Source organism: Pygocentrus nattereri, chromosome 3 (assembly GCF_015220715.1).
Source record: "Pygocentrus nattereri isolate fPygNat1 chromosome 3, fPygNat1.pri, whole genome shotgun sequence".
Classification (NCBI taxonomy): Eukaryota; Metazoa; Chordata; class Actinopteri; order Characiformes; family Serrasalmidae; genus Pygocentrus; species Pygocentrus nattereri.
In genome coordinates this window covers 22,260,584-22,281,935 of record NC_051213.1, presented here as the reverse complement: position 1 = coordinate 22,281,935, position 21,352 = coordinate 22,260,584, and the positions used below count along the sequence as shown (strand labels likewise).

Genomic DNA, 21,352 nt, shown 5'->3' with positions numbered 1-21,352 from the left:
GAGAGGGGTGGGGGGGGGGGCAGGCAGAGAGAGAGGGACTGAATGGGAGAGAACAGGAGTGAGAAGAAGAACTGAATGGGCAGGAACAGGAGGGAGAGAGAGAGAGGAAGGGAGGTAATGGGAGAGAGACAAAATTACGGAGCCCCGGAGGGGACGGAGGTAAAAAAAGTGAGTGAATGTTTTGCCGTTTGTACGCACGTTTTCTCTTATTCGTGGTCACGATTTCTTAAATCGCTCCCTCACTTTTTAAATCGTGCGCACGTTTTTTTTACCTTCGTGTTGACGATTTTCTAATTCGTTCTCTCGTTCTCTTTTAACTGGTCATAATTTATTTGTAACTGAATGCACGTTTGTATTTTGGTAAATGCTCCCTCAGACTGTCTGACGGGTTTTGGTGGGTTAGACTGATGAGATGAACGAGATGCTCATCAGGTCTGATTTTGATTTGGGGGGTTTGAGGAAACTGCAGCAAACGGCCCACGGTGTTTCTGCTCCCGGTCAATGGCGGTGTAAGAGACCATCACACAATTACAAGAAAAATGATGAGCGTTAACATCCTCACATTAATAATATATCTACATCTAATACATAGATCTATTAAGGTCTCTCGCCAGTTGACCTCGGCCCACATGATCGGTTCTGTGTGTGTTTAATTTGAGTTGGTTTAAACGTCGACGCTGATTATTTCTTCGTGTAATTGTGCGATGATCTCTAACACCGCAGCTTGTCGATGGAGCAAAAGCAGCGCTAAGTGGCTGCGCTGCGTCTGTATGTCTGTTATATTTGATCATTAGAACGTGCAGTTTAGATGGTGGTTGTAGTTTATTGTCTTCCTTCATTTCACCACCAAACTGAAGCTGCACTGATGAATCTGAGTGCCGTTTGCTGTGAAGAGGTCCTGCAGTTCCCCATAACCCCCAAATCAGAATCTGACCTGTTGAGCATTTCTGTGCATTACCTTCGCCATCTAACTCATCAGAATCCGTCAGACTGCGCCGGAGAGCTGTTAGTTACTCCTGCACCGGACAAATAACACCACCTGTATCTACGACACTGAAAAAAAAAATAAACACCGTGCGTTACGTTAAAAATGAAACATGACAAGAAAACGAGACAAGTTAGAAAATCGTGATCACGAATAAACAAAAACGTACCCACGAAGGAAAGAAGACGTGTGCATGTTTAAAAGAAAACGAGATAACGATTTAAGAAATCGTGATCACGAATAAAAGAACACGTGCGTACGACCTACAAAACGTTCGCTCCATTTAATGATTTGTTTGTTTTTTTACCTCCGTGGCTCCGCACAAAATAGAGAGAGGGAGAGAGAAACTGAGAAAGAGCAAACCTCAGCTGGAGCTCAATGACCAAGCAAATGTCTCCAAGTAGTACATGGAATTGTCCGTGGGGGAAGTGTAGGGGGACAAAAGGTGAGCTGCCACTGGAGCTTTTTAGCCCACTCAAGTAACAGCAGAGGGATCTGAGAGAGCTTACACCGTGCACAGGTATTTAAAGACCGTGCTAAAAAGCTGGCTTCTCAGTTTTCTTTGAGAATGCTTCTGTCTTGTATGTGCCAGCTCGCCTTTTGTGCCTTCAGAAAAACCTCAGTTGCCTCAGTTGCTTCTGAAAAGAAACTAAGGTTGGGACAAAGAAAAGGTTTGATCCTCGTGGAATTATCTGGATTTTTTTATGTGTTGCACATAAAAGGCCCATATGATGGCATGTAAACATTATCCCAAATAGATCAGAGCTGCAAGACTGGTTTGAATAGTTTTTGTCATGTCACGAAAGTACGTTGCCATCCTGTATAAATAACATCCGCTGGTGACATCCTGTATAAATAAAAATAAGGCATGACATGACTTAGAAAGGTGTGAGAACTAGGTCGTGGCCACACCTTATTAACGTGTGGGAACGAGATCCTAATGTGTGGCCATGACTTAGTAAGCCATGATCTTGTTCCCACACCTTACTAAGTCATGGGCACCCATTAGGATCTCCTTCCCATGCGTTAATAAGGCGTGGCCACGCCTTATTTTTTATTCATACAGGATGTCACCAGCGGGGCTCCGCACGAAAGCCAATATGTTGTGGTGAGTTTTACACCCCATTACCAGCCCTGATGCATATACTAGAGACTGGTAGTGTAACCGTTTGATGGATGAACATTTAAGTCATGTAAAGAGTTACTTACCTGAATTACCTGAATTTGATATGTGTCCTTTAGGGGATGCCTGTCTCACAGACAAAAGGGCCCGGGGAGGTGGGGGTGTGTGTGGGGGGGGGGGGGGGGGGGGGGGGGTGGGGGGGGTGTATGTATTAGTTATGTACCCCGGGGCTGGATTTGGTGTAGGCTGGTGGAGTTCCAAATACAAAGCAAGATAAATCTAGGATATGGGCCCTTCAAAATGTTATCCATCATAACAGTAAATAAAAAAACAGCCTTGTGTAACAAATAGCATGCAAACAATTTTGCAGTGACGTATCATTAGGACCAAAAGGATGAATAATGAAGATCATGCCAAAATTATATGAATGTCTAGGATAATGTGGCCAGATTTCTGAGTTAGATTGTTTTTCTGCATGGACTTACCTTTTTGCTACTTTGTAATCCGGTACTCTGCATGCTCAGTATTTCTCATTTTGATAGTTTATTTTGAAAATCTCTTTAAAAGGCCTGCTCTAGGCTACTTTTAATGATCAAATAAAAGTATGCTGAACATAGAATCAGCAGAAATTGCACTGGACCATGTCATCAGCATTTTATTTTCTGTTCATTTTCTGTTTATTTTCTGTTCATTTTATTTTCAGTTTCTTTGAAGTGTTCAGAAGGCTCCATCAAACGTGAAAACAGTTGTCTCATATCACGTCCCAACTGAGAAAATCCTGCAGCCTTTGTCAATGTCACGTGTGTGGTGACTCACAGTATGTAAAACTTGAGAGCTGTTATTTGGTTTTCAGCTGCTTAAATACAAAGGCGCTCATGTTTTCATTTCACTCTAAATGAGTCAACAGATGGAAAAAAAAAACATCACAGCATAGTTAACCCTTTACATTGCCAGGACCTGTCAGCAGCATATTGGATAAATGGTATGTAGGATATAATTAGTCTGCCAATTTGAAGTTTACTGTTTATGATGTACAGCAGGCTAAAATAATTATTGTTGCCACCCTCCTATTTCTCCATTTCACCCTCAGTGGAAACTGAGGTGGCGTTTGACAGAAAAGGTTTAAGTGGGCTGTATGTAGTCACTGCTTGTGGAGCAATCATTCTTCAGCTCATACAACCAAACAAGAATGAAAGACAGTTCATGAAAAAAACATGGACCTTGAGAGTACACAGGAATTTCAAATGTAAGCCTTTTTTGTGATTCACATTGAGTGATAGGTCGGTCTACTGATTGATCTTTGTATCAAAGTTAAACTGATGGTAACAGTGACTGCAGACGCCTACACTGTGTCTATGCATTCAGCGAATTTGAAAATAGTCATTTGTGCCATAAGAAGGGCATGTAAATGATGTATTAGTTTACTGTACTGTACTGAACACTGCAGGTTTTACTATTGTTACATTTTGTATTCTTCTTTTTATCACTATTATTATTATTATTATTATTATTATTATTATTATTATTATTATACTAAATAAGAATGTGACTAAATGGCTGCCCTTGTTGATATTTGAAATTGTAACTGGCTCTTGTTAAAACTGTACACTCATTCACAAGCCACTGTACATAAAAGCATCTGCCAAATGAATAAATGTAAAAGTACTGTACATATAATAAGTGGCCTAACTACTGGAAAGACCAAAGCATTATTTTCAGTACACTTTGGCCTTCAGAAGCGTAGAGCGTATGCTTATATTTATTACAATCACATTTGCTGTGTTATAGAGTCAGAGGAATACAGCACAACAATAAAACACCTCAGCAATGTGTCTGAATGCTGAGTGATGTAATCTCTCCTTCCTGAAATATTTTACAGATCTCATTCTCTAAAATATTAACACCTTATACTTATAAAGTTTGTGTTCCATACTCTGCACTGAGGGCAACATCACTTCTGATAAAAGATTCAGCAAATTAAAATAATAAATCTATGAATAAAAAAGGATCTGCATATTAATCTGTAGATATTTATTTGAGAAGATGTAAAAAATAATAACAATAATAATTAAAATTATATTAGCACAATATTAATAATGATATTTTACAGAGCACCTTTCATGCAGTTCAACATGCTATATGAACAAGTGAAAAAATTCTAAAAGATTCTATAAAGATCATCAAAAAGTAAAATAATGAAAAAAAAAGAAAATCTAAAACATTCGTTGAAGTAAACAGAGAGGATTGCATAAAAAAAGATATAGCACTCCATTTGCACAGTAGAGGCATAAAAATGTGATGTGATCCATTCGAGAAGACATTTCACTAAATATAAAATGACATGAATTACATTCTATGGCATTTAGTTTAGTGTTTAAATGTTGTGGTTTGTAGCTTTTTATTTGTATTTCTTTCTCTTTCATGTTTTACTTTTGCACTGTGAAAAAAAACAGTGTTTTAGTTTTAAAGACCTTTCAAACTTTATTTTGACTTTGGCTGTTCGGTCAAAAATATATTTAACTTTGCTTAGCCTGCTTCTCATATCACTTAGTGTAGTTCCTTAAAGAGCTGTAAAATATAATAACAATATTTTTCTCACTTTATGATATTTATGTTTTATATTAAAAAATGAAAGTAGAAAAGTGATTCTGCGTGTTTCTAAAAGTCTTCAGGCGTCCTGTCAACAGCTCATTTATTGATGATCTCCCTGGCCAATTTCAGCAGCAGCCGTAAGCAAATATTCAGTGTATTCTAACCCTCTTATTGATGAATTATGCACACTCAAAAGCTGAAGTCCTTATGAGGGGACATTTATAACTGACTTTGCATCACTGTTTTTTCTACAACTTGCAGGTGGTTAGTAAGTCACACCAAATGTGAGCTTCTAACTGCACGCGAGCCGCGTCTCACTCTGTGGTTGTTAAGCATGGTACTACACCAACAAACATTTGTCACATATGGGTGTTTGAAGTGGAAGTCTGCATTGTCTACACTGAGCTGACCTTTGAGTAAGAAAGCGTTCAGAAGTGCACTCACAGTCACTGCAAAAAGTAAGACCAACTGTCTTTTTACGTTATACGGCATAAATGTGATTTAATCAACTATGTTTAGCCTGTTAGAGAGTGGTCCTTTTATTTTGTATTCTAAACCCTAAAGTAACATATTCTAATAGTTCTGATTCTGATTATTTTTTGTTTGCCTGCTTTGTCTGTTTCTTTGCTTTGACTTTGATGTCAGGTGTGTTTGCATATGAAGCAGATTGCTTTCAACATGAGGAGAGTCCTCTGCATTATCTTACTCCTGCCTGCTATTAAAACATATTCACCTAATTCCGTACTTGGTAAGTACAATTCGCTTATTTTTTGTGATATATGGGTAGACAGATGGGAAAAAAGTAATAGATTAATATCCATTGTTGCAACATTTGTATATTTGAATTCAATCACGTATGTACTAGAGCCTTTTTTGGTCAGCAAAAATGAAATATTTTGAGCCAACGTGAAGGTGACGAAGCTATAATCTTCAAATAAACAAAGACAATGATTCCTGTTAAAAGGGATCTTAAGTAGATCAGGTAGGTAATATAGATTATATAGAATTTGCTAGGCTCACTGCAGTAAGCATTTATAAAGTTTGCTTTTAAAGACCAAAGACTTTTTTTTACTTTTAGATATTTCATACATTATTGCATCTTACATTATTTCATTCTACTAACAAAACTATGGGTTAACAACTTTATTTGCCTATGTCAGCTTATCCACTTACAACAAAGCAAAAATTTTAAAACTAGCTAGTTCTAATTACAAGTATAGATCACAGATATAGATAAACGAGATGTACATATGATTGGACGGTCTGCAATAATTGCTTTTGAATGTAGAATAGAACAAATGTAAAAAGTCAAGTACTTATACTACATTCATATTGAATTTGGCTGAAAATTGTCCTTTTTGTAAAATTATTAATAATATTATGAAATAACCACCAGTAACAATTTATTTGGATAGTCCACTTTAGATGTTTAATTAGATGTAAGTGACATTCAGCTAAATATCTACTAAATTACTAAAATTCTACTAAAATAATAATTTTTTATGACAGAAAAATACTTTTTTCCTACCATTTTCTTCAAGAAATCATAGATTTTTTTTATTGTCTGTTCTTTTTCTGAATTGTCACATAGCCTCTGTCCAGTTTGTGCCAGCAGGAAGCACAGTTAAGATACCGTGTGATGGTTATGGTGATCACACCACTGGTAGGTGGTTGTACAGGAGAAAAAACGAGAACTTTCAGACTATTGCTCGTGAAAGTAAAGGCCTGGTTTTAACGAACAAGACAATGTTGTCCAGGAAAAAGATTCTGAAGAATTTTCATTTAGAAATCAGCGCATTCACTGAACTGGATGAAGGGATATATGCTTGTCAAGTCTGCACACACACAAGTGGATGTACTGATGGTGAACAGATCTCCTTATTACTTCGGTATGGTGAGTGAAAATCAGTTCAAATGGACAAATGAAAAATGAATGCTTCAGACAACACTATTAACTCTCTTTCTATTTGCAGAAACATCTTCTACATCATCAAGGACACATTTTATCATTGAAGGTGGCAGACTGAATTATAGTTGTCTGTGTAATCTCACTCTGAAGGTTGGCTGGACATTTCAGGCACATGGAGAAAATGCTGTCACTAATTTAAACAGTGAATCAACAGATAAAACTTTACTGATCATTCCAGATGTTCGGCCATCTCATGCAGGCAAGTACAGCTGTTGGAGAGAAACGGTGACTGGAAAACGGCATACAGTTTATGCGGTGACTCTGTGCGTATTTACAGGTGAGTACAATCAGCATTAGTTTTACTAAGGACTCAATCTTAAATATCACAGAAAGTAGCCTAGATTAATAATGGGTTGATATAAATGCAATTAGTTTAAGTATTAATTGCTTTATGAAAGATGTCTAGGATAATATGTTGGTGTTGTTGCATAGACAATTTAACAGTTAATAAGCTTTAATAAAATAAATAATTAATGTATTTTCTGAAATAGTCAAAATTACTTATGTGTAGCAAAACGCCAAGATATAATAAGGCTGTTTTTCATATCATCAGAAAACAACAGCAATAGTGAAACTTCTCTCAATCAAATTAGCACATTCCAATAATGTATGGACAAAATATTGAATACTTTATACCATTTGTACTTATTAGTATCACCATATACTCACTATAAGCTTAAATTAGTAAATGCAAATTTACTGGCTTGGAAGTTCAATGATCTATACTTTTGCAGCAAGTTTGAGAACTATAAACGGTTTCTTTTGCAGCACTCTGCTTTTTCAAGTTCTGGTTAGTCTTTAGGTTAGGTTAACTTAAATCAAACACCCAAGCCCAGTGCAGCTGAAACAACTTCTTCATTATTTAAATGGACTGTTTAATACAGCAACAAACAAAGAGCTCAGATAAGACAAAAGTGGCTTCATGCATCAGAAGCTGCTCACAGGCTGGTATTTTCCACCTGATAGCATTTGTGACTCCAGGCTTATAACTTATAAACCTGAGCACAAAACACCACCATGGTGAAATTAACAAAAACATGTCAAATGCAGGATGATGATGATGATGATGATGATGATGATGATGATGGAGAATGAAGGTTGCATGATGAAGAGATATGTGTATGGCTAAAAATGTCTAATGGAAGATGATATAATCAAGTGACTTTGTATATGATGATCCAGTTGTCTGTACAGCTGAATATCAGTCTATATGGAATTGTAAAATATGTTTTTATAGGTGTGACACAGATATAGGTTCTTTATAAAGCCAACTGTAACAGTATAAACAAACATTTATCAGACTCAATACAATACATGTGCAATTATAACTTAAAGTATAACTATAAAGCATAATTTTAACCATATTGACAGTTACAGCAGTGGAGTTGACTGATTCTCCTCAAAACTGCAACCTGTACTGTGATGTGGATGTCAATGCAATGGGAAATCCAGTCACTGTGGTGGCAGATAAGTGGAATATCTCAATTACTGGGATCATGAAGAAGCCAAAGAGTTCTGTGATCTGCAGGCTACACAGTAGAGGTGTAGAGACAGACAGATTGCATCTTGCTGATGAAAGCACCACTCAATCAGGTGAATATTCTTGAAGTTAGTAAATGCTTTATAGACATTTGCACAATTACATGTAATCAAAATACCTGATGCTGCTAAAACCCTGAATATTTCTAACTATCTGAACGAATCTTGTCTAGATATGTAAAATTGTGTTGCATTGCATTTCAGATGCCACTGCATTCATTACTGCAGGCAGCAACACTTCACAAGCAGTTACATTAATCATCACATGCACTGCAGCTCCTCTCATCATTGTAGCTCTTGGCATAATTTTGTGTGTTTTGAGGCGGCAAGTGAATACAGGTGAGAAAAAAATCATTTGAAGCATGAATTAGTTTTCGTTTGTGTTTATCTTTAATTTTGCATGACTGAATCTTTTTCACTGTTGTACAGGCAGAAACTCTACCAGAGGTGGTCAAACCATGACCAAGAGCTCAGGGGTAAGTGTATTATAAAAAAGGGTTTTTGTATGCAAAAGTATAACAAGTGTGATTGTTTCATCATTTCTAAGCTGTAAACAAAAATATCTTTTTTTTTTTGGTTCCAACTCTCCAGGATGAAGATGAGACTCAGGTGGTTTATTCTATGCTGGATGTTGGCAGACATCAACAGCAGAATGTCATCACATCTGATAATGAGTGTGTGTACAGCCAAATTAAAGTGTAGGAAGAACAGTGGGTCATCTTGCCTGAAGTGAACACAGTCATGGAATGCTGAAACATGCAGACACTGCTGCTCTCACTGGGCATAGGTGATGAAAATAGCAAACTGTGGTCTCCCTAATGAAAGCACATGATTTTCAAGCTCATGTGTGGCCTGTGATCACACAATGAAAATAATATTGTTGAATAATTGAAAGTGATAAAAACACACTGATGAAATTTATTTTGTCCACTCATATTTAAACCAGTACATTTTATTTAAACATTTATAAAACATCTTTCCTTAGCGTCAAATTTGAGCAAATAAGACAAATGTGATTAACCATGAAAACACAAATCAGTGTGATTAATCACATTTAATTATTCTAACCGTTTGACAGTCCTACTTTTTTGGGATCATATTTAAGATCCATTTAAGAGATTCTGGGAGTAGTAACATTCTGATTAATGCATTTGATTCAATCAATTTGATTTAAACTTCATCACTTTATTATTTCTTTTTGCTTATAGTAATAGTTTAAAAATGGTTTCACTCATGAATTTCAGCTAGTGAACATGCATGCATTTTTCTAGTATCCAGCTTGTGTGAAGTCAAGGCCAGTTATACGTCAGTGTCATTGTTCTTCTGACACAGTCCTGTCACTGAGCACCTCACCTCACTCTTAGACTGTGCCAGTATTACTCATATCATAGCCTGCCCTGGCTTCAAACCTGCTACTTCTACTGTGACAAACCATAATAGCTGTAATCATGATTTATTTTTGCAAAAGCAAAGAAAAAAAAAAGCATAACTTAAGTTGTAGAATGTCTGCAGTGTGCAACGTACCCATTTACGTGAAATGTGATGAGAATGTAAAGTACTTAATGGTTAGAATAGATACTGAAACTCCTATCAAATAAAAAAGTTTTTGTTCTGCCGCTAAACTGCTCAGAGACTCAAGTCTTATGTACAGTATCCATCTAGAAATCACTGTCTTTAGAGTATCACTAATTAAGCAGTCTTTCATGGAAAGGAAACATGCACTCAATAAACGGCCAAACTAAACTAGTTTATCCTTTGTTTGTATTGCATTTGTTGATTGCATTTGTTAAAAGCATTCTGCCCTGTGGTCAGTAACAGGTCACTCACCAAAGAGGCCAATAAAGGCTAACACCACTTACACAATGGCAGCTATAGAGTAGGTGAAGCTGAAAATGTGCATTTTCATTGTGTAGTGTCAGCCTATGCAGGATTATAGGTGTACATATTACATATGCAACCATAAATAAATGTTGAGAGTAATATCAAGCTTATGTAATTAATCACAACGCCTTCAGTCATGACACTGCACACGATGGGTTATTTTACAGTGTGGAGAGGACTGATATTATTCACATGTTCCACACCTTGCACTTAGCAGCGCACTTCAAAGAGGCTCTAAGCATGAGGCTCTATGCATGAGAACATTGTGCTGACAATTTCACTTCTACACTGATGTTGAAAATGGAAGCAAAAACCTCTTATTCATTTTATTTTTACTTATATAACTACATTATGTTATTTGGGTATTTTCCCCTTTGAACCATGTACTGTTTTTTGATATGCTTATGGCACATTTGTTAGCCAAGGTGTGACTGTAAGCATTTGAGATGATGTAGTCACTTTTCCCCCCTTATTGTTTTTGACCCTCGCTCTGTATAACCACGCATTAGTCACATGAGGGGGCATGGAAAAAAAAGTTCAGCCAAGCATCATAACACAAATTACAATTGGAAAGTTTTCAAAATTCAGTAAAGCTAACATACAATGCTCTTTGATGATGCTAATTGGACCTCTGCAGTGAAATGTTGTGTGTTTATTATTCAAACCTAAAATTATGTCAATGTTTATATCCAGTTAGTTGATAAGTTTCATTAAAATTTTTAATGTCCTTTGGGCAATTTATTTAACTTATCTCATAATCAGCCTTTTTATCAGTGTGTATTTTTAAAATAATAAACATTGCTGTGTTTATTGAAAAGGGCTACAACATTGACTGTTTTGGCAAGGGCTGCTTTTGATAGGCAAATGTTGCCACCTAGGGCCCCCATAAGCCAAGGGGCCCATGGGAATATTGTAGCCCTCTGCTACTGGCTGGCACCTGGTGCCTGAGACGTTGGCTATGAAGATGACCACAGGCAAAGACTTATGGTATGCGGGCAGCCTCATAAAAAAGGACTATTTAAGTTGGTGATGTTGTTAGTTTAACTTTAGTTTAATGTTGTGTATACATGTTATTAATGTTATTTAGTTACAGGGGATTTGGGTTGTGTGTGTGAGGGGTGAAGTGCATGGCTAAAGGTGACCTCCCCTGCGAGTTTGGTATTCTGTTTGTGCACCTTTCCATTGTGTTCAATAAGGAATACTTGTAGTAGATCTTAACTACTCCTTTGTCTTTTCTGCTGATGCTACAATAAAAGTTATATATACTATGCAACTGTTTAACAATCAATCATGAAATATTGTAGTGTGTTCATGAAATGTTTTCTATGTTGGTTGGTTAGTAAGTTAGTTCCTCAGCATTTAAAGACCACTGTTGTCGTGCAACATTCTAAGCTCAATTTAGCTACGGCCAGAATTAATGGAGTTTTCTAAAAAGCGCCTCTATCTATATACGCCTCTATATTAACACCCTGTGTTAAATAAAAATGTTCTGAATACGTTTTGTCCTGTGTAAATATTTCTCCCAAATATCACTGGATCCCTGGACTTATGTAGTTGTTAAAGAATTTTACTAACAATAATGCTCCCTGTGAGCTGAAGTCAAGCCAAGTCAAGTCAAGTCAGCTTTATTGTCAATACTACAATATGTACAGGGCATACAGACTATTGAAATTGCGTTACTCTCAGACTCCATATGGCGTTATGTTATGTAAGCTACTTAATAATAATACTTAATAATGTAAGCAACCCCATGGTGTTATGTAAGCTACTGCACATCAATTTGATGTCTCTAAGCTGCACAAAACTAAGGCAGTTTCTGACAAGTTGTGCTACCTTATCGAAATGTCCTACTAAGCACTGTACTTATCCAAATCAACTTATCACTTATTTTTCTTCTAATGTTTCCTGTTCCACCTTAAATGGTGCAGCTGTTGTGATTAGCTATCAAAAACATTTGCAAACTAGACAAAACAATACTGACCTGTTTGTTGTCAAGCTGTCGAGCAGACACAGGGCAACCTGCTCGTATCATGCTTTCTATCTCTCGTTAAAGCTCAACTTCTATTTCACCAGCTTCTTGTTCAAATTTTCTTGTTCTAGCTTAAATGCCAATGCAGTACAGAATGTAACTACTGCACCATTTAAGGTGGAATAGACAGATTCAAACAAAACACTGGTGAATATCCTGAGAAAAAGTCCTCAGAAAAGTTAAGAGCATTAAAATAATAATTAGGATATTATTATTAAATTAGCCTGAGTGCAGGTGAGTTTGTAGAGCTTTTTAAAATCAAAATACAGAACAGAAAGATCTCTTATGTGAGTACCAGATGAAGAACAGAAAACAAACGACTGTGGACACGCAGAGACGTGGCTCTCGCATAGGGGTGACATGCCCCACTGCAGTGCAAGATTCACTGAAAGAGAGACTTTACTGTAAATAAGTTATTGTTGCGGATGTTACTAGTGCAGCTATATTTTATGTTTCGTTCCGTGCTGGGTTCAGGTAATTGGTGTGGTCTGTGTATCTGCTGTCACGATTGGCCCCTCCCAGTCCTCCATGTGCTTTTGTTTTGGTTTTGGTCGTGTCCATGTGGTTTTCTTTTGCTTCCTTCCCAGTCCTGCCCCCTTGTTTCCAGACCCTGCCCTTGATTGTTTTACATTTGCATTTATAACATTTAGCAGATGCTCTTATCCAGAGCGACTTACAAGAAGTGCTTTGTCTATCTAGAGAAAGTATCTTTGCTAGTTACCAATAGGTTAGAGAAAAAGACAGTCCTGAGCTCAGATACTGCTAGAAACAAAAGTCACTGGAGATAGTTAGTTAGTTTACTTCTGCATTATCTGTGCCAAAATTATGTCACTATATTTTCACTGGAGATACCCAGAAAAAAGGAACAGAATGAAGTGACCCGATGTAAATGAAGTGACCCGATGTATACAGGGATACAGGGTCTATGATTGAGAGAAGCTTCTTTGGTGTGATTATTTTGGGTTTTAAGAGGGGAAATCAAATATAGTTGTCCAAGTGCAACGGAGAAATGCAAAAAGAGGGAGGAAAGGTTTGTTGCTGTGCTCCCAGAGCTAATTTAGTTTTTCAGTCAGAGCAGATAGAGAGTGCTGCACAGCCTCAGCAAGCTGTACATAGTGCTGGACTTAATGTTAGTAAAGACAGCTGCAGTGCTGGGATAATTACTAATTACTTCTCTTAAAACGTAATTGGGATTATATTATTACTGCAAATGATTTTATTACACATTAGTTTACTTCTGCATTATCTGTGCCACTATTATAATTATGTCACTATATTGTCACTGGAGATACCCAGAAAAAAAAACAGAGTTGAACACAGAACTCTGTACCATACAATGCAATACAATACAATAAACTACAATTCGCAGTGCATTCAACAATAAAGCAAACTACAATACACAGTGCAATACAATAACTTATACTATATAAGTGCAGCACAATATATTGCAAACTATACTTAATTCAATGCTCATTTAAGTGCTGTGTAAAGAGATGTGTCTTCAGTCTGCGTTTGAAGACAGCAAGAGACTCTGCTGTTCGGACAGCCAGTGGGAGTTCATTCCACCACTTGGGTGCCAGTACAGAGAACATTCTCGACGATTTCACCTGTTACCCTCTTGTGAACCACCTGTGTCTCATTACCTGTCCCTGGATTTAAGCCCTCTGTTTTCCCTAGTCTCTCGCTGGTCTTTGTTTGAATTGTTTGTTGTTTGTTATTCTGGCTTCCGTTGTTTGTTGTTCCTGTGTTCCTTTGTGTGATGTCCGTCCCTCCTTTTCTTCATGTTGGCTCTGTGACCCTGGATTGTTTTGACCCTGAGTTTGGATTTGCCCATAATAAATCTTGCTTCTCTTCGCACATGCATCTGCCTCATCATCGCTCCACAGTGTTACATCTGCTATGAATGGTTGGACATGACCTGCTTGCTATCTTGATTATTTCAGGAGCAGCAATTTGCTATTTGATTAATTTTGTGTGATTCCTGTGCCTGATGCAATTGTGTAAAGACAGACAGGTATGAAATAGGCAAATAAGTGATAAAGACTGTTTACACCTGGTTACTTTATGTGTTTTAAGTATCAGGATTATATCTGGATAAGGCCAAGCCACATAAAAATGCAAGTGTAAACGCACCCAAGACACTTCTAAAACATGTGTTTGACCAAGTGTAAATGCATGTGGCTCACATGAAGTGACCCGATGTATACAGGGTCTATGATTGAGAGAAGCTTCTTTGGTGTGATTATTTTGGGTTTTAAGAGGGGAAATCAAATATAGTTGTCCAAGTGCAACGGAGAAATGCAAAAAGAGGGAGGAAAGCAAAAGGTTTGTTGCTGTGCTCCCAGAGCTAATTTAGTTTTTCAGTCAGAGCAGATCGAGAGTGCTGCACAGCCTCAGCAAGCTGTACATAGTGCTGGCCTTAATGTTAGTAAAGACAGCTGCAGTGCTGGGATAATTACTAATTACTTCTCTTAAAACGTAATGGGATTATATTATTACTGCAAGTGATTTCATTACACATTAGTTTACTTCTGCATTATCTGTGCCAAAATTCACCATATTGGCAGATCAGTTTTAAGCATATTTAAAGAAGCAAAATGGTCCCTCGATGTAGTGAGATAGTTTCACTAAATAAAATTACTTGAGTTAAATGTCTAGACACAAACTATTATTTTATAATGTTCTTGGATCAGTCTGCAAATGATATATCTGCAAGATTCAAGATGATTTCACTTATTATGATATATATATTTTTTGTAGTGTAGACAGCAACTAAAAAACGTGCATGCAGGGGGTCCCATTCCTGTCGTTTAACAAGAGCCCCAGAATCACTAAGCCTGCCCTGTTGACCAGACTGTTCCTCAAAAAACTGCTGGGTGTTCAGAGCAAGTTGGTAGAGAACGAACACTTAGCACCATCTGTATGTCAGAACTCCTCAGGCATCACTTATCTCTCATGAGCCAGAGCACAATATCATCTAAAAGCACAAATTCATCAACATTTTTACGTAATTAGTTAACGAGAAAGAGGTTTCAAAAGAGAGGGAAAGTATCAGAAGAGTCTGTGTTAATTTGCTAATATAATGATCGTTTAATAATTCGATACATCTGCACTTCACTTGCCAGTGTCTCCCTTAAAATCACTTATTAAATGTTAAACGCTTTTTAACAACTTTACATTGGTTTTACAAAAGTTTCAGTAAAACCTTAATAAATTGGAATAAAACACAGGTACAGAGCATTGTTCGAGTTGAATTTCAAAGGGCCTGGCAACCCGGACGCTGACTGAGCATGCGCATTAACAGCTGCTACAGAATGAAAGAGCTAGCAGCTTAGCCGACTGAGGAGCAGATAAGCCGAGTAGAGTCGGTGAGTTATCGAAGTAGTTAACTACGAGTTTATAGACTTCTACACAGTCTTCCGTCTCTTTGTTATGTATTCAACGTGGCGTTTTGTAGTGTTGCCATGTAAGAGTTAGTCGCTCACTTGTTTTGTTTATTTACTTGTTGGAAAGTCAGCGAGAGTCTCGTTGCGGCCTTGTCTTCCACGAACACGGTGTTTTCAGCCTCTGTGGTGCAGACTGGTCCATACAGACACAAACAACGCCTTTATAAAATCTGTGTTTAAAATAGTTTAGAGTTTACCTTTGCTCGTCACTTTGTAGAATAATATTAACCAGCTTGCTTCTAGTCGTAAATATCAGGCTAGCTGACTTAAACTACAGGCAGCCTGTGGTAGCTAAGGCTTCATTTAGAGCAACGTTATTCTCATATTTACTGTTGTGTCTCACTTTTCACACAGTTTTTGTAGTTAAGTTACAGTATTGTTTTTCCACTGGCGAGCAATGGAAGCTCCACCAGTCACCGTCATGCCCGTTACGGGGGGCACGATAAACATGATGGAGTATTTGCTGCAAGGTAAATTATTTACTTATTAATCTGCGTGAAAATATATAAGCTAGCTTAATTACTGTATTATATGTTTAGAAACAGTAATACTCTGCACTTCTTGCCACAGGCAGTGTACTGGACCAGTCCTTGGACAGTCTCCTCCATCGTCTGAGAGGTCTGTGTGACAACATGGAACCGGAGAGCTTTGCTGACCATGAACTAGTCTACCTTCTCAAAGGTCAGCAGGGAAACCCGTTTATCCTCCGAGCTAGGCGCTCACTTGCTCATCCCACCGCTCCCTGGCACCTGCGATACCTTGGCCAGCCGGAGGTGGGAGACAAGAGTCGCCATGCCTTGGTACGGAACTGTGTGGATGTTGCTGCATCTCACAGCCTTCCAGACTTCCTTAATGAAATGGGCTTTCGAATGGACCATGAGTTTGTGGCCAAAGGGCATATTTTCCGCAAAGGTGCACTCAAAATGGTTGTGAGTAAACTGTCCCGGGTGCTTGTGCCTGGCAACACAGACAACACTGAACCGTTGTCTCTATCCTACCTAGTGGAACTTAGTGTGTTAGCACCAGCGGGACAGGACACAGTGTCTGAGGACATGCGCAGCTTTGCAGAGCAGCTCAAGCCCCTCGTACACTTGGAGAAGATTGACCCCAAAAGGCTCATGTAGGTGCTAAGAGCCATTATGACTGAATCCATCTAAACCAGTTTTAATCAGAGCTAGATGGTATGCAGACCTCTTGCAGTTTGCACATAGATAAATCCCAAATTGCCAAACCTGATGATGTCTTCACATCTTTGGTAGGTAATCATAGTAATAGAAACTGTGATTCCCCACCCAAACTGGAAGCTCTGAATTATTTGGAAGAAAGAAATGAGATCACTGGAAAATGTCATACTGTATGAGCAGATTTCAATTAATATTTCTTTTGCAATGTAATAATTTACCCAGTTTGTCAAACTGGAACACACTTTTTGATAACACTTCATTTTCTGTAGATGAACTGTAAACTGATGCTGATATATAATCGTGCCATTTAGTCTTGGCAGTAGTTACAAGCGGATGTAAGAGTATTTGGAAATATTGCTTATTTTCTAAATAAATGGTTCTTGCCTCAGTTTCCTATGCATCAATTCAGTAGGTGAAGTTGCAGTTCTGTGAAATGCAATTATGCTTTCTGTTTAGTTCTAATTGTCTGATTTGACTGGGAAGCAGTTGGATTTCTACAGTTTTGTACATTAGTATTGTGCCGCTTCTGTATTTCAGGTTTGCTGCACTAGGTGGCTCTCTTACTCTGTTTCAAGGTTTAGCTGCTCCAGTTGTAGGGTGGCATTCTCTTGCCGACCTCATATGAGAGATGCAGTTGCTATGGCAATAATTAGGTGCGAGATCTCCACCCCCTCACCCCCACCACCACTAGCTCTAATTAGCTTTCTCAATTGCTTAATGATACATGGACCTGTGAAAGCTCTCCTTTCTTCCCTGTCAGAAAAGTGCAGATATTTTTTTTTCCTATCTGCTCTCATCTCCACTATTAACTCATGAGAGCTGACACCAGAGATGGCAGCTAGAGATGAGGCCATTACTCTTCCAGTGCTCCAACTGTGATCCCACTATTTAAAATGTATGAGAGAATTTACCATTAATTTTTGTTTTAGGACATACACAGTCATTTGAATGGAGATAGAAATTACTTGAGTGTTCATTTTTGCATGAGATGAAGTGGTTGGGTGTTGTGGTATTGCTTCCCATCATGAGAATGAAAACACTGTTTGTGAAGCTTGTCTATGTACAGAATGTTTAAATGCTGTAAGAGCCATGTATTCTAAATTTATATGATAATTTTAAGGGGGGGGGTTCTGCTGGATTTTTAAGTGTATTGCTGGTTGGTGTTTTCCTGTAAAATGACCATAAGATATCACTCCTCTTGGGGCAAATGAAAGATACAGATAGTCTTGCTGATGCACGGTTATAGCTAATTTCTAAATTAAATGTGTAGGTCATTAAAACGGACCAAAAACAAGGAAACGATATACCCTGACTTGGATTATTAAAAAAATAAAATAAAATAAAATAAAATAATAATAATAATAAATTTAAAGGTGCAGGGGTTTTTAAGTGTTCTTTTATTTTTATTTTTCATTCTTCCCTCCTTCATTCCTTCCTTCCATTTTTTTTATTATTATTATTTAATAAGAATTATTTAATTATTATTCATTAATTCTTTCTTACAGTGGAAACGTGCCCAATCCTTGACAACGTTCCCTGGACATAAGAGCTATATATCCACAAACATACTGTGTATGCCTTTAAACCTAGTTCTAGATGTAATGCCTGTTGTCTTTAACTGAAAGGTAATACTGCATTCCTTCTTGTTGTAACAGTGAATTTTATGTTAGTAGTCTAGTCCATTTTTCCCTCTATGCCTCCGTGACCTTATCACTTTAATTTGAAGTGTACTGCACATGGACCACGTATTAAGTTGTCCTGACTGCTGCTATGACAGAGCTCAGGCTTAGTTGGGCGGATCCCTCTGGAGAGCATGTTTCCTGATGCCATGTGTTTGTCCTTTATTCTAATGTCAGATTAAAAATGAATCTTATAGCTGGATTCTCAAAAGTAATGCTTGACTCTTGCACCACTGGACAGAAGACAGTATTGCTCCATATTCCTCTCTCCCTTAGGGCTTCCTCCTTGTGCTAGTGTTTCATTTGTGAATTGGATTAGAGGTGTGTGTCAGATCACATTAGTTGAAACTCTTTGTGTCTTCTGTGTAGGAAAGAGAGCTGTTACCTGTACTCTTGGCTGTCTTAATTGAGGCCCTCAGGCCTGCCTTTGACAGCCTTGCATCTCCGAACATTCTGTGCATTTTCGGGAGAAATCAGCACCAAGATCTTTGGCATGATAAGATGACTGTTGCCAGAGGCAGGACGTATTAAAGACATACCAGTCTGGGCCAATGCCACAAAAGGGTGAAATCAGGTCTCACCTATTCTCTGGAACATTCCTGATATCTCACACAATGCCTTCGTCATTGCCATTTACCATTGGGATGGACCTCATTAAGAATGAAGATATTGATGATCTATTGGGGGTTGTTGGTCCCATCACTAGAGTGAAAGTGTGTAATTAATTGCCTGTTGGTTAGGTACACCTATCTTGTAATTAGTTATCAGACACTTTATCCGGTACAGATACCATATAAATGCCTTGTGTATGATTGACATGGTAGATATCGGATGAGCTACAGTCAATAATTGCATACCTACAAATATGTATGTGGATGCACCTGACAGAGTGGTAGGAGAATCTCATGAACTGATAGCTCTGTGTAGAGAGACTTTGTGACATTGCATATAGGTAGGTCTAATTAAAAGTTGATGCAGTTTAATCGTTTTTGTGTGAAATATCTTAATAATCAGGCTTCAATGAAATTACACAGTCCATTTTTGTCTCTGAGCACAAACCAGAACACTCCTCTCGCTGGTGAGTTATTGGCTGTAGTGATCTGTTGAGTTTGACACAGTGTTCTGGGATCAGCACCCATAGCCAACCCTCCTGCCTCTGGAATGTCTGGTATGGAGTGTGTGAAGCACCCTGCCTAGTGCTGCTCAGATGCTCACATACACTTGCCATAACCTCTGCTAAGATTGCACCATGCCCACCTTCTGAACCCCAGCCTCTTGGCTTTAGCGGAGTGTCTTTCATTTTGCAGTTTTTTTTTTTGTTTTGTTTTAGTTTTTTTCTATTTTGTTTCTAAAGATTCCAACTCAGAACTCTATTTCGGATTGCTGGACTCTTGTCCCTGTTTCTAATGAGCCTTTGATTTCCTTGTGTTAATAGCTGTTCTGTGTGTCCCTTAACCATTTCTGATCAGCAGCACTGAAGCCCTGTGTTTTCCCTTTTTCATAAGATGTCCTGTGTAGACTGTGGTGCTGAATTTTGGTACCCAAATACCAGGAGACTGTTTGTGAAATACCAGGTTTGTTGCACATGACTCATCAGAACACCTCATATGTGCACTATGTTTAGCTTCTGCAATAACACAATTGTAATTCTACAATAAATGGCACCACACATGTTGAAGTTCAAGTGGGTGTATTGTGTAACATCTGAGTGTGCCCAACTAGTGGGTGTGCTGGGTGGAGACAGGGCAAAGAATTCATGCTTGTATATGGACGTGTTTTGCGGATTTGGATTGTGGTAACTTATGTCACTCCTGGAATGTCTAAGTGCATTGTGCTTTTTGTCAGCCTTATCCTCAAAAGACATCCCATGAAGGAATCTTTCATTGTATCTCAGTGAAAGGCATCATTTAAAATAGTCAAGGCTACAAAATCATGAATCATGTCTGAAAAAAGAATATTAAGGTTTGTAAATAAAAGGTTAGTTTTCTCCCATCACAAAGTGTTTTTTCAGTGGAGACACAGGTGAAATGTAGAGGAGACACTAAATGCACCCACTGGGCATTCATGCCCGCAGTGCTCTGTGCAAACAGTGAGAGCTGTGTTGAGCCGAGCTGCCAAACGGGACAGCCGTCAGTGGAGCGTTCAGGCAGGTTTAGCTAACTGCAGTCATTGAACCAGCTAGCACATCGTGAAGGGGTTGGGGTGACTTTATTTTGCAATGTTAAGTTTACATTTTGTGTAATTGGTCTGAAAGACTAATAAAGATCTTATAATATTACATAAGTGGTAATAAAGTGGTTCCAAAGGCTTTGACTGATTATTTTTTTTGTAAACCTGGCTTGTTTGTAATTTAACATTAGCCAGGTAGCCAACATGCGTGAGCTACTATTAGCAATGGTTTGCTTACAACTTTACAGTGAGAAAATGTACTGAAGGAAACAGGAATGACTCAAGCTCTTGACTGGTGTCGCTTGTCTTGACTATCACTGAACACTGTAGTATTTTTATTTTTCTGTCCTAAAGATGGTGATATATTGATGCTGAATGTCAGTGTGTTCAGCTGTACGTTATCAGGAGCATTAATGGCATTCTGTTCATTGTGCCATAGTATTTGGTATCCTGTCAAATACCTGTATTTTCTGATCAATTAAAATAATCTCATTTAACTAATTGCTACTTCCCTAGAGGACATCAACATTGGTCAGTTTCTAAACACAGAGCCACTCTTGGCTGGATATTTGTGGGTGAGGTATGGTTCTCAACCTACCAGTGGTGCCCACAACCTTTTATGTGATTGCTGTATTAAGAACGGTATACCACCCAAATAAAATCTCAACAGTGTCCTTTAATCCAAAACTGGCCAATGATGAATGGGCAAGTTAAATACAATTATTGAAGCGTTTAAAGGAGCATTCCAGCCTAAAA

The 21,352-nt window shown here is 38.0% G+C and overlaps 2 protein-coding genes across 9 annotated transcripts; both read left to right on the top strand.

Annotated features, from left to right (window-relative positions):
• Positions 1-40: 40 nt before the first annotated feature.
• Positions 41-9,957, top strand: LOC108415057. 8 transcript variants are annotated; one of them, XM_037537021.1, is made up of 10 exons: positions 2,326-2,925; positions 4,830-4,837; positions 4,962-5,158; positions 5,346-5,448; positions 6,292-6,594; positions 6,674-6,946; positions 8,041-8,262; positions 8,413-8,547; positions 8,638-8,684; positions 8,800-9,957. In XM_037537021.1, the coding sequence occupies exons 4-10, from the start codon at positions 5,358-5,360 to the stop codon at positions 8,908-8,910; spliced, it is 1,182 nt and encodes a 393-aa protein (XP_037392918.1). In that variant the 5' UTR covers positions 2,326-2,925; positions 4,830-4,837; positions 4,962-5,158; positions 5,346-5,357; the 3' UTR covers positions 8,911-9,957. The 8 variants fall into 8 exon arrangements, 6 of the variants coding, with proteins under 6 accessions (XP_037392919.1, XP_037392918.1, XP_037392917.1 ...); XM_037537020.1 differs by having other exon boundaries at positions 4,774-4,837; XM_037537022.1 differs by lacking the exons at positions 2,326-2,925; positions 4,830-4,837 and adding an exon at positions 41-1,505.
• Positions 9,958-15,385: 5,428 nt separating this feature from the next.
• med18 (mediator of RNA polymerase II transcription, subunit 18 homolog (yeast)) lies at positions 15,386-17,136 on the top strand. The gene is made up of 3 exons (XM_017688014.2): positions 15,386-15,486; positions 15,919-16,034; positions 16,135-17,136. Exons 2-3 carry the CDS (start codon positions 15,962-15,964, stop codon positions 16,686-16,688), a joined length of 627 nt encoding a protein of 208 aa, XP_017543503.1. The 5' UTR covers positions 15,386-15,486; positions 15,919-15,961; the 3' UTR covers positions 16,689-17,136.
• The last annotated feature ends 4,216 nt before the right edge of the window (positions 17,137-21,352 follow it).